The sequence below is a fragment of the Pezoporus wallicus genome, unplaced genomic scaffold, assembly GCF_028554395.1.
Source record: "Pezoporus wallicus isolate ANWC-B61680 ecotype Strahan unplaced genomic scaffold, APGP_CSIRO_Pwel_v1 contig_227, whole genome shotgun sequence".
In the NCBI taxonomy this organism is placed as follows: Eukaryota; Metazoa; Chordata; class Aves; order Psittaciformes; family Psittacidae; genus Pezoporus; species Pezoporus wallicus.
In genome coordinates, this window is record NW_026635704.1 from 5,570,563 (window position 1) to 5,583,428 (window position 12,866).

Here is a 12,866-nt window from a genome sequence, read left to right on the forward strand (position 1 = left end):
TTGACATGCCAATCACACTACCAGTACTACTGTCACATTGATCTAAGCTAATACTGTGTTTTAGGCTGCATGTTAGCAAAGCTGACAAGACACTGAAGTGTTTAGTAGCTGTGGCTTGTATTTACTTCAGGTTTTAGGTGAAAATTATTCCCAGGATTAAAGGTGACTTCAGGAAAAAAAGCTAGTGTAATGCTAAAAGAAATAACAACCCCCAAAACAACAAACACAGTAATGTAGATTCCTCAGTGTGTGGAAAAGGCTTTTCATGAACAAGAAAGAACTAATTTCATGGTCTAGCAGGTTTGTTGTTCCCTGGCAGCCTGCCCATCTGTCAACTTTTGCCTCTTTTGCTTTGGTTTAAATGCTGTGACAATTTCTCGGCAGATTCTTGAACAGGCCAACACCATCCAAAAAAACAGTACTTGCAAGATGTGACTTGATGGAAGAAATATTGATTATGCTTTGAAAATGCTTGATAGTGCTCACAAACTGCCCAACTTTTATATCAAAAAGTTTACTGTCTGATGCTGAAAACTAACATGAAAGCTGGTTTTCTTCTCTTTTCCGACTGCCCCTTAGTTGTTCTGTTTGAAAGAAAGCAGCAAGTTACTGCCAATATTGAAGGCATTAGAAATTGCTCTGATAAAACTTTTTGATGTTCTTATTCTTTATCCCTAAGAACTGTAACTTTTTTTTGGCTCAGATCCCTGAAATTTGTGAAGCTCTGAGCCGTACTACTAGAAACCATATTCAGAGCTGTAATGTGAGCTATTAAACCCATTGTAGTTACCAATGTTTTTCTGTTCTTTTAAAACATTCTACTGAAGGCTGTCAAGGAAGAGTTGCACTCCTGTGGGAAACAAGGTAACTCGTTTGTAGGAATCTCAGGATGGGACTGAAAATCAGTTGCTCAAAGTCCTTCAGTGTTAAGTATTTGCATACTGACCCATGACTTTGCATCCTTATCCTCTCTACTTCCAATCTGAGTACATGTGTTGTGAAATAGTCTATATATGTTCTACATCTACATTTTCAAGCTCTGAGCATGAGAGGGACTGAGAAGGTAGGATATTGTAAAGTTTGCATTAGTTAACTTATTAACAGCTTCATAATCTAAAGGATTAGATTTAGTATTAGCAGTCAGTCTAAACTAGTATTTAACTAGTATCTAAACTAGTGGTATTAAAAACCTTAATATTTTGTGTAAGAAAATGTTAAGTTACTATGTAACAGAGGTGACAAGCTTCAGTTTCTTGTACCTTATTTTCTTGCTAAACATTTAATCTGGGGTTTTCTTTACAGACATTTTTCTGTGAGTTTGGGAATTCCATAATTTTAACTCTTCTATCTTTCCATTGGGAAACTTAGCATTTTGCAATTAAGTCTTACTTGGCATGTAATGTTTTCCTCCCTTAGTTTTGTAACGTTTTCCTCGATTACTTTTCCATTGCCTTTTACGTTTAGCATTCTGCTCCTTAGACTATGAAATTTAAAATCCTATTAGGGTTCAGTTTTTCTGTCCCTTTTCTGGAAAAAACATTTTGCCTTGCTCAGATTCTCTGCTACATTCTGGCTAGCAAAGCTAGCTAGTGTTTGAAACTTTCAAGAAATCATGCAAGTTATACCAGACTTTTGCTCTTTAACCCTCATGAACTACATGGAGGAAGCTAGTGGGGGCAGAATAGTACACCTGATGCTCAGTACTGTGAGCAAACTTATGCCTTCTATGTATGCAGTCAGAATTTAACAGAATGTTATTAATTTGCAGTGTTATACTTCTTTCCAATACATTTCTGAGTGCTGGATGTTAATTAGCACATCACCTAGCCCAAGCAGACCACAGTAGGGAAATGCCTGTTGCTGCAGTACCCTGTCACCATTTCTCATTAATAATGCTCATTAATAATGCTGAATGCACATAAGCAGCAGCAGAAAATGTTTGGCAGAGAAACCCTTTGCCATTTGGGTAGAGAAAGGGGAAGGGTTTAGTTTTCTCCAGCTTGTTTGTGCTCTAACAGCTTGCAGGGTTCAAGCAGAATATTTTGGGTCACACTGACCGCTGTAATGGCTTTTTTTTTTTTTGTTCTTTCTTCTGGTCTCCAGTTGGATTATTTAAGTATGATTTCCAAAAGTTTGGCAGAATCAGAGCTGTAAAATAATCAGCAAGTTGTTCTGAAAGGAAGTGTTTATAAGTATTCAGCAAATGGCTGCACAGTAATCTGTTTTACCGATAACCTGAGCTCATCCCAGGGCCTGATGTGGCATATGATTCTCTTTCATGACTGAAAGAGAAGGAGGCTGATAGGTAGGAGGCTGAAAAGGGTGTTTTATTTACCTTGGTGTGCAAAGCAAACTGAACTGTAGTACCTCAAAAAGAAAGCAAAACTTATTCTTGGATGTGTTAACAAAACCGGCAAGAATTTAAGAAATCGGTCTACTCCAGTTGGTGCTGATGAGGTCTGAAGAGCTGCACTGTTGGAGAGATGCAGACTGCCAAGAGTTGAGAAGGATAAGAGATTTAAAAGATCGACTGTGCAAAGATTGAAAGGGTTGTACTGTTGTACTTAGTCTGGAAAAGAGAAAAGGGTGTGTGATAACAGCCTTTCAGGTAATCAAAAGCTGTAATCAAGATAATGAAAGATCATGCATGCAGCAAAGGACTGGTTGCAACACCAGAGTAGACTTGTCAGGGATGCTGAGGAATAACCCTCACTGAAAGCTCTTGAGAATAGACAAACTTAGCATGTTCTCATATGGAAAACTGTTCGAATTAAATAAACGTAATCTTCCCCAGCTAGTGCTTCTATGATTGACTGATTAGTCAGTTTTGCTCTACAGTATGAGAAGAAATAGGAAACAGGTTTTAGGAAAAGATATTGGTCTGTCATGGTGGTGAGGTTTCATTTTAATCGAAGTGGTTTGATCTAAACACAGCAAATTAAAGTTTGCAGGGATTCTGCTAATAAAACTATACCCGTTAGTTAGCTCCTGTAAACTTTGTATTGTGCTAGCAGAAATTCTCCTCTCCACAGGGCTACAGGAAAACAAGCGATAAGTTTCTGAATTAACCTCTAAGAAGTGCCTTTCTACCTAAGCCTATTGTCTAAGTTGTAGCGAAGCTTTCAGCTTTTCAAATGCACCAGTGCTGCAGTTAATGCATGTTTTTAGGCAAGCTTTCCACAAAATGGATTATAAGGCATGTTGAATGTTACACCCCAGATTTCTTGCTGACTAAGAACCAGGAATAAGTGCTTTAATCCCCGCAATTAGAAGTTAGCGATTTCAGCCCTTTTGTCTCAGGGAAATCAGCCTTGATTTTTCATTATAATTACAGGATAGGATTCTGATGAAAGTGTATAGAAAAGTTTAAGGGGCATTTGCTAGTAGAATATAATGAGGGTAATTCTACTGAGCAGGCAGGGAATCTGAACCCAAGCTGGATAGTTCCAGGGCTTTTATTTAGTAAACTCATTTAATTCAAAACTTGAATAAGACAGAAAAACTAAATCAAATCTGTGGTATTGAAAGCTGTCTGAGATTGTTATAAAAAAAATGTGACCTCGACTTCTGGACTATAATACTATTACATACTTTAGACATTCTAATACTCTGTGACATTCTATTACATTTTGTCCTTACCCTTTCTTTTCCAGAAGTGCATCAAACTATTCTGAACAACTGTCACTGTGTCCTCTATAAATGTTTTCAGTAAATGGAGAATTTATTGCTTGTGAGCAGTCTTCAACATTGCCTGCTTGTTATGAACCACTGATTGCTTTAACATTTTTAAAAACGCTAACTTGCAAATGAGAGTAGACCCCTTCAAGTATTTCTGTGTTCCGAGAAATTACACAAAAAGCTTATTGTTACTACACACATCGGCTCTTTATGGTTTTTAAGTCACATCTGCTTCGTTCACTTGCAGATTACTGCTTTATTATGCTCAGCACAGAAAACCCAAAATACTTGGGGAAAAATCAGGCTGTTGCTTTGCTGAATGCCCTTAAGAGCTGCTCACTGAAGTCTAGTTGGGAGTCCTCATTGCATACACTGATGAACAATCCACGAAATATTATGTCATCTTCTGAACTCAGTTCTTTGCTTGCTTCAGATAATCTTTTGCCTTCATTCCCCATCATTTTTGTCTTCTGGTTTCTTAAAAAGAACCTCAACAAACACTACCCTACTTTATTCAGCTTTCAGGTGATATCAGGCAGATTAGCAAATGTGGGTTCAAAGGGAAGCTGTCTTAAATGTGGCCTTCTTGTAAGTTCTGCCATCCTCAATGTGTTAATCAGGATAGCAAAAAGTATTATCTTCTTTATTGAGTTTATTGAACATATTTCCTGGCACAAGGAAGCCTGTGTAAAGCAGAACACTCATAGGTATCCTTCTGTTTGTACAACTGTGTTTGTAACAAAATGAATTTAATCAGCTCTGCCTCTGTTAAGAAAATTGTTGTTCTGGTGACTCTCCATGTGCCACAGTAAAAAGTGAAGAAGTACAGTTTTACCCTGTATATCAGTCACATTGTGAGAATCCATACAGTCAAGCATGGTCAAAACCACAGACAGTGTGTGGATTTTTCCAAAATGCACAAATCCACTTTCTTTGCACCTGAAACAGAACACTTATTAAATAATATTAATTTCCTGAGTGAAAAACACCCCAAACATTAGTCAGCAATGGAACTGGGGTTTCATTCAGATGTAGCTATACAGAGTGCAGCCAAGGGTCCTGAGAGTACTTTTTAAAAAGAAGGAAGGGAATAAATATGTCTAAAAAGCCTTTGATAAATGGCACACAGCTGCATGTAGTTTCCAAGTTTCCATTAGCAATGTGTATGTGCTGTGGCCTAAGCATGGAGAGTGAGTCTAATGTCTTTGAAGTGCTTTGATGCTGCTGTCTGTGGGCAGGCTAGCTGAGCTAGACAAAATGTTCAAGTCTAGGACACATCAGATCCACTGTGCAAATACTATGGAACTGATCTACTCATGTGCAGTAAATCACGTGTATCCAGAATGTATCAACAGATATGCATTGGTCACAATTGGAGTTGCCAGAAGCTTGGAAATGTTACAAATCCTCAAAATTCCTCTCCATAAAAACTTCCGGGGTGCTTGGTAGTCTAGATCTGTAATAAAATCAAAATTTATAAAACTACAAAGAATTAAATTGAGTCTCCAGGGAAGATGATGGTACTTATATCTGCAACAAGGAGCTTGTGAGGACTTCTGCAGACCCTGGTTTCAGGTAGAATAATTTCCAAAGAAGTGTAGGCCACATGATTCATCTGTTATTCTTTCTTAATGTCAAATTAGCATCTATACACTACTTGTTTTCTAGTCTTGGATGGTGTGAGGTTCTCTGGTTTGTGGAAAATGGGTAGCTTAGTAGCATGAATAATCAAGTTAAAGAGTTTTCCTTACAAAGAGCTGGGCAGCAGTTAGAAGTAAGTGAGTTGAATTTGAAAGTTCTTCCAGCTTTTCTCAGGACCACTGTAGCCTCTTCTAAAATGCTGAACGGTTATTCCCAAACAAAGATGGGCTTGATGGTGAAAAGGTGAAGTAGCAAGTACTTATGTGCAAAGCTGATTGCAAGGTATTTTAACAAATAGGGTATAGTCAACCAAACTAGATTAGCAAGCTGAGAAGTCTACTACCAAATTCTGTCAAATCCATATGGATCTGTTGGCATCCATATGGAGATCTCTCAAGGCTAGTTCAAAAATATGATTGTCTAATGTTGTAATGGAGCCTGACAGCTCTGCAGTGAAACAGTGAGGAATTTGTATGTAGCACTTGCCTTCCTTTCTGGTGGGAATAAGTGTGATAAATAAAATTCAATCAATCATTTGTGTTTGACTTTAGGTGGCAAACTGTAAACGACTCTGGGCAACCTGTTCCAGTGTCTCATTGAGCTCAAAGAATTTCTTCCTAATGTCTGATCTAAATCCCCCCCTCTTTCAGTTTAAATCTATTTCACCTTGTCCTGTTTGTATGTGCCCTTGCAAAAAGTCCCTCTCCAGATTTCTTGTAGGCCCCACTTAGGTATTGGAAGGCTGCGGTAAGGTTTCCCCTGATCCCTCTTTTCTCCAGCATGTCTTTATAGGAGAGATGCTCCAGCCTTCTGATCACCTTATGGCCCTCCTCTAGACTCGCTCAAGCAGGTCCACATCCCTCGTCTCCCCCAGTTACAATATCATCTATATATTGATATATGTGGACACCTGCTGGCACCTCCACAGTGTCGAGGTGCTTAGCTAAAGCTCTGTGGGCAGTAGTGGATGAGTATTTATACCCTGCAGGAGTTGGTTAATGGTATACTGCATCCCCTCCCAAGTGAAAGCAAACTGAGGTTTGTGTTCTTCCTTTAGGGAACCATAAAAAGCATATCCAGTGCCTGTTGTTTTTACTTGGATCCTGGGGCAAAACTTTAGTGCAGCTCAGATGGGTTGAAGCGTTCATTCTTCTTATTTCTGTGAGACCCAGAAAACTCATCATGAGATCTTAATGTTGCCATACACTTATTCACTTCATTTTCAGTTGACAAATATATTAGAAGTCAGTGAGATCCTTGATGTTGAGCAGACAAAAGGGCTGAGTCCAGGGTGAATGCTATGGTGACTTGAGCTTGGGGTTTTGGAATGAAGCTTGGGCAGCACATCACTTGTCATCAGCACTTTTTCTTCAGAGCTTTGCTGTTCCTTTGGCAGAAGTCCATTGACTGAAGGTTATTGTAGGCAAATTATGTCCCTGTAACAAATGACTCTGGAAAGAAATGGCAGGGCTGCTGTGTAACATGAGTGAGGTTAATGAATGACCTGGGAAGTAATGGGTAGCTCTGAAGACTAGCTGATAAACCCCTGCATGAAGAGTAGTGAATATTGAATAAGGAAGATTTTTATATCATTAAAGAGTAATGTAAAAAAAGGAAACTTTCTTCAACCACTGAGCTTTATTGTCCATTAGAAAAATGGAGGGCAGCATTTCTACTTTGCTTTCAGCTTTAGGTCTGAAGCAATAGTGCACCCATACTGCATCAGATAAGAGAAGACTGTGGAAAAATCATGTTACTGGCAGAAGAGCCTCACCAAAGTGGCCAATAGGATGTCTTCAGCATCCTCATCTGAATCAGATTTGGGTATAATGAGAACAAGGCATCTGACCAGGTCTGGAAATTAATTCAAAACAAAAAAACTCAAACCAACAAAAAACCTACTCCATCTCCTTTATGTTTTGAGTATAGCAAATTGAAAACACACAGTTATTCATACGCTGGTGCAGAAGGGTTAGTATTTGTCCACATTTTCAATAGCTGAAGTCAAGGTTTAAATAACACTAAAACTTTTCTCCAGGATTTCCAGTATAGTGCAATTACTGGACAGACAAAGACAATGGAAAGGAATATTTAATGTTGCCTTGTTGAGACAAACACCTAGTTGAGCTGTTGAGATGAGCCCTCTATGTTCAGAGACTTTTTAAGAAAAGAAAAATATTGATAATAAAATCTTATTTGATGCATGTTTTAGATTAATGAAGCAAAATAATTCATACAGCTTTAGTAGTGAAAAGGCATATATTTTCACAAATATGACTGGATTTTTTTTCCACAGTATTCCTTTTAACAGAAGAAAATACTTCACAATTCGCAACAGTAGCAATTCTTGCAGCACTATTAATATGCCATACCAAGGCTCTAGCTTTGATTTCATCCCATTGTGTTTAATCTCTAAAGACAGGACTCTCTTTTCCCACTATAGTTTCACTTTTTTGGAATTGCTTCTGAGTGAAAATGGAGTATCTCTGTTATACCATAAACATGCAAGAAATAAAAGTTTTTAGCTCAGGACAGAAGGCTGGAAACTGATAACGACGTTGCCAAGAAGCTGTCCTTAACTTCTTTCTGTGGCATTCAGTAGTCTTTAAATTTTGTGAGTAGATTTCAAGCCAAAGTACAACTTTATTCCTTTTATAAAATACTAAGGATTCCCGGTCTGGTAGCAGTAATCTTGAAACGCTTAGTCTATTGTTTCATTATTCCAGTGCACAAGAGCACTTTAACTGCAGTGCACTTTAACTACAGTAAAGTGTGTATAAAGATTAATAAGTGGCAAGCAAAAAATCCCTTAGACTTTACACAGGCTGCAGAAAAGCCTGGAGCAAAAGTTTAAAGTGCAGTCCTTAAAACTTGTGAGCCCAGAGTGTGTTGTTCGGGGCAGCCATATTGCTGCTGTGGCGAGCTCCTGTTAAACACCATTTGCTACACTAGCCAAGTGCGTGCTATACAGTTCCTCCTCGCTTCTGGCAGTGGGCCAGTTGTCCTCCTGGTTTTGATCAATGCGAAGAGAAGGTTTAGTAACTGGAAGAGTTAATTTACTAACTCTCGTGTTCTTCAGCAATAAAGCATCCAAAGTTGGAGTGAAATAACAAGGTTATTGCGGTCAGGGTGCCATGAAGACCAGGCACTCTTTGAGGGCCATGGGGGCTCTCTGTAGGGTCTGTCAAGGCAGCACAACCAGTGCCCATCCCACCACCCCATCCAGGAACAGGACAGTTGGGGTCACTGGGGACAGGTTGTAACGGGGTTGGGATGTGGGCCCCTGGCTGATCCCAGCTTGACAGGATCCATGGCTGGGCTTTGGGGAGCTGAAGGCTGGTTTTGCTGCAGTATTGCTTGGGCAGGGGTTGATGGCCCTGCGGAGGCTGAAATGGAGCCATAGGCAGGGTGAGAGGAACCCTGGGAAGCTGAAACTGGGCTGTAGGCAGGGACAGACAGTGCTGCAGCACCCCAGGTGTATGATGACTGATGTGCTGGTGTCAGTGCAGTGTGATAATATTTTCACAAAATTAATTGTTTTCATTGTATTTTTCTGTATCTCTGACTCTAAGCTAGAAGTTTGTTATGAAACCCTCTATGTTCATAGGCTTTTCTCATACCCATGTCTGTATTATGCTTGCCTTATGGTGTGGATGATTACTTATTTCTTTCCAGGCCTGTTCCCTGCCATCTTGAACCTGGCCAGCAATGCTCACATATCCACCAATGCTACCTGTGGGGAGAAGGGACCCGAGATGTTCTGCAAACTGGTGGAGCATGTCCCAGGACGGCCCCTGCGCAACGCCCAGTGCCGCGTCTGCGACCACCACAGTGCCAATCCCAAAGGCAAGTTTCATATATTTGGGCTTTGTTTGTTTGTTTGTTGTTTTGTTTTGGTTTTTTTTGGGTTTCTGTCATTCTTTTTGACCCTTACCTATGAATGCAGGGTGTATTAGGGTCAAGTACTTTTTACTTTTAGCCTCTCTACTCTGTGAGTGAAACTACCTTTGAGCAAAGGGCTGACAAGTAGACTTGAGCATCTTAGTCACTGTTAAGCACTCCAGAGTCCAATGACAGCCTTTTTGTCAGGGAGTATTTTTCAATTTTTACTTGTTTATGACAGGAAGAAACTGTGCTCCCTGTGATATAAATGTGCTGGTTTGGCGAAAATGCACTGACATGTAGTTTCAAGAGATGTTAATTTTTTTTTTGCCTTAAAACAGAACAACACCCAATTTCCAGTGCAATCGATGGTACCAATAACTGGTGGCAAAGTCCAAGCATTCAGAATGGGAGGCAATACCACTGGGTCACTATCACCTTGGATTTAAGACAGGTGAGTAATATTTAGGTAAGCATCATTTATTGTATGTAGGATATAAGCCAATGCAATTGATTGCATTTTCCTGTGTTTAGATTATGGGTTATTTAGCAATTAATCATTTAGTAGCACATAGCTAAAGCTAACATGAACTGAGTTTAACTGAGTTGTCAATTACTGTTCTAGAGCATCTTGGAGATTTCATTCCTATCAGACTGGAGTAGAAGTGACTATGCTTGTAAGCATATAGGTCACAGTTTGTTGTAATTTGTGGCACACCAACAACTGTGTATGTGTGGATGGGAGTGCTTATACAGGCCTTCCTTCTGTCTTGGTAACCTTCTTCTACCTGACCTTACTGTATTTTCCCCAACATTCCTCTAATATTTTTTCCCCCCCACTTTTAATTTCATGCAGATTACTTGAAACTGTGTTATCAAAGGCTGATTTTCAAACAGCAAGCACTGTTTTCAGGGTACTGTCATAAGCACAGATTTTATATGTAAGGATGCATCTGTTTCTGTTTATTAACTTCTATCAATCTGTCACCTGATTGCTGTACAGTTTCTTAGTAAAAAAGAAAATGATTTGGTGTAGGACGTGGTAGAAACATTTGATGTTTACTGTAAGAAAACAGAACGACATACTTCCAAATACAAATTCTAGATCCGTAGGTATTGTAGCTCAGATACTGAGTTTCAGAGGAAGAGAGAAAGGTGACTTGAGGATTATTGTATTCACATCAGTTATCTTACAGTAGATCTCAAGTTAAACTCTTCTGTTTAAATTGACCAGTATTTTGCATATTTACATTAAATCTGTAAACCTAATAATGCAATGTAGTAGTCAGACTGAAGTGTAAAATATCAGAAAGTTCAATTGCAGGATCTCCAGAACCCTGGAAACACAAACTTTCCTCAGTTGAGAGATATTCTTCAGGACTAGAAAGTGAAGCATGCATAAAATGGGGCAAAGTTAGTGTTGTTGAAGGAAAAGTTGTTTTGTCAGTTTCTGTGCTTCTCTTCTGGCTGATTCTGATCACCATTTTGTTGGAAGATGCACTGGGAAGAAATGTTCTATGTTATATCTTCTATGAACTTTTGCTAACAATTGTTCTGAGTTGCTGTGGCTTATGTCTCTAAAAAGAGTGATTTCTGATCCTTGGGAAGCTGTAACTGTCTGGGCAGAATCTGTTTCCTCTTTTTGGCACTTTATGGCAAAGCTTGGAGAGATTCATCATTCCTAGGCAGGAGTCTGCTAAACTGGACAGAGCATTTGCTAATTTGTTAGTTTGTCTGTTAAATATGGAAGAATCAGAAGTCTGTCTCCTACCCTGCTCCAAGAAAAGACAAATTGATTTCTGAAGAACAGGTTTTTGGATTTTGCTTGTTGTTTTGCTTTGAACAGGTCTGTGCATTGACCTAAGCTGTTTGAAAATCAACAATCCATTATTAATATGGGGATGCTTCCAAACTCTGGAAGAAGCTTTGCTACTAAGAAATGCATACTTGAGTGTATAGTTGGTAACAAGCTTTTGCAAGATCTGTAGACCTTGCATGAAAGTTATTTTAAAGATTAAAACAGAAGTGTTAACTTTGATGTTTTAAAATAAAGCATAGGTTAAACAAGTGTCTAGTTTGCTCTTTAATTAGAAAGCAGAACTGTTAGGAAAATAATCACTGGGTATCTTTTTGTCAGTAACAGGAGGTTTGGATAGGACTTTCTTGTTGTTTGAAGATTTGCCTTTGTGTTTGGTTTGTAAATGGACAAACAGGAAGGAAAAATGAAGGAGGGGGGAATGCCTTAGTGTTTTTTCCTCATAGAACATTTTCTACTTTGGAAACAGACCAGCTGAACAGCCTTAACGCTGTTGATGTTTCACCAAATACGTATCTTCCCTCTCCTGACCCATGCTCAGTTTCACTAATTCGATTTGAAAAGTTTCCCCCAAGGGGCCTTTCTTCTGTGTTTTCCTTGGAGAGTTTGAGAGAGAGAAGGCATCTAAGGCTATGCAAACTGAATGTAAATTACTGCTCTGTGAGAAAGGATTTGGTTAATGGAGATCGCTTGAAGTCAATGAGTTATTAGAGCTGACTTGGTGTGCTTACTTTAAGCAAGTCAGCACAAGCAAAGAAAACACAAAAAGAAAACAGTTTGAAAAACCTTAGTGTTTTTAGTAACTGATTACTTCATAAATTTGCTTGAGAATGAGTTAAAATACTCTCTTAGGATCTTTAAAAGTATTCCTGAAAGTCAGTATCTGTATGTTGCGGTATATCTTTAGCATTGGTACTTTTTTATACATTTCAAGCTTTGAGCTTGCCAAATACTCTTGTCAAGTAATGTATCAGTGTCCTTTAACTTTCCTTACCACAGTATAGAATATGTTCTCACCCTTTTTTGATGTGAAGAATGACCATCTAGTCGTTATTTATGTTTTTTTAAGTAGAAGTTCTAGCAGTAAGAGGTATGGATTTTTTTCTTGAAATTGTTACCAATGTACAGTTTAGACATATAATCCAAGCAGTCAGGTTGGTAAATGCCCAACATAGCCTTGGCTGGCAGATATGAGGAAGATTCCTTGGTGAAAATTGGCTCCAATCCAGTTTATCCTAGGTGAAGTTCTGGCCACAGTCTGTGTCCTGTATTTGACTGCATTCATCTCTCTGCTCAGAGTTGAAGGGAGTAGGGGATATTCTTTTACCTAATAGTCTACTTTGCACTTAATTTATTTATTCTAAAACCATCTGGACTGAAGAGCAGTTCAATGCAATCTTATTAAGAAAAGAGGTCTGATAAAATCAGTATCAAAATTGCTGTTTAGATCTTTTTCCTTTGCAGAGTCTGTGCTATTTATAACTAATGCTAATCATTTTTTAAGGGTAGTCAGTGGGTACATCATGGTTTTTTAGCTCACATGGATCATAACAACTAGGTACATGTATTCTGACACTCTTTTCAGTTTTTCCAGGACCCAGATGTATGATAGTCTTGCCTGCCCTTCACCTTCCATTAAATGTATGGCAGAGGTCCAGAACTGGGGAAAGAGTGCTTTAGCAATGAAGTGTAATACTGATACCAAGATTTTGTTTATGACTTTGAGCTTCCTAGGCTGGCAATTCTACAGAAACAAAATTTTAGATAAACCGAGCATTTTTGCCTGGGTTTGATTCCTCTGGACAGCTAATTTGTGAAATTTCAATGAATTGAAATGAATGCTGCCTAT

At 38.8% G+C, this 12,866-nt stretch overlaps 1 protein-coding gene across 1 annotated transcript in view; it reads left to right on the forward strand.

The window, feature by feature from the left end:
* LAMA1 (laminin subunit alpha 1) overlaps nt 1–12,866 on the forward strand; it is a 101,424-nt gene that overhangs the window by 11,522 nt on the left and 77,036 nt on the right. The window contains exons 2-3 of the mRNA XM_057397504.1: nt 8,995–9,165; nt 9,543–9,655. Of these exons, the coding sequence (XP_057253487.1) occupies nt 8,995–9,165; nt 9,543–9,655 (284 nt within the window). The remainder of the gene's footprint in view (nt 1–8,994; nt 9,166–9,542; nt 9,656–12,866) is intronic.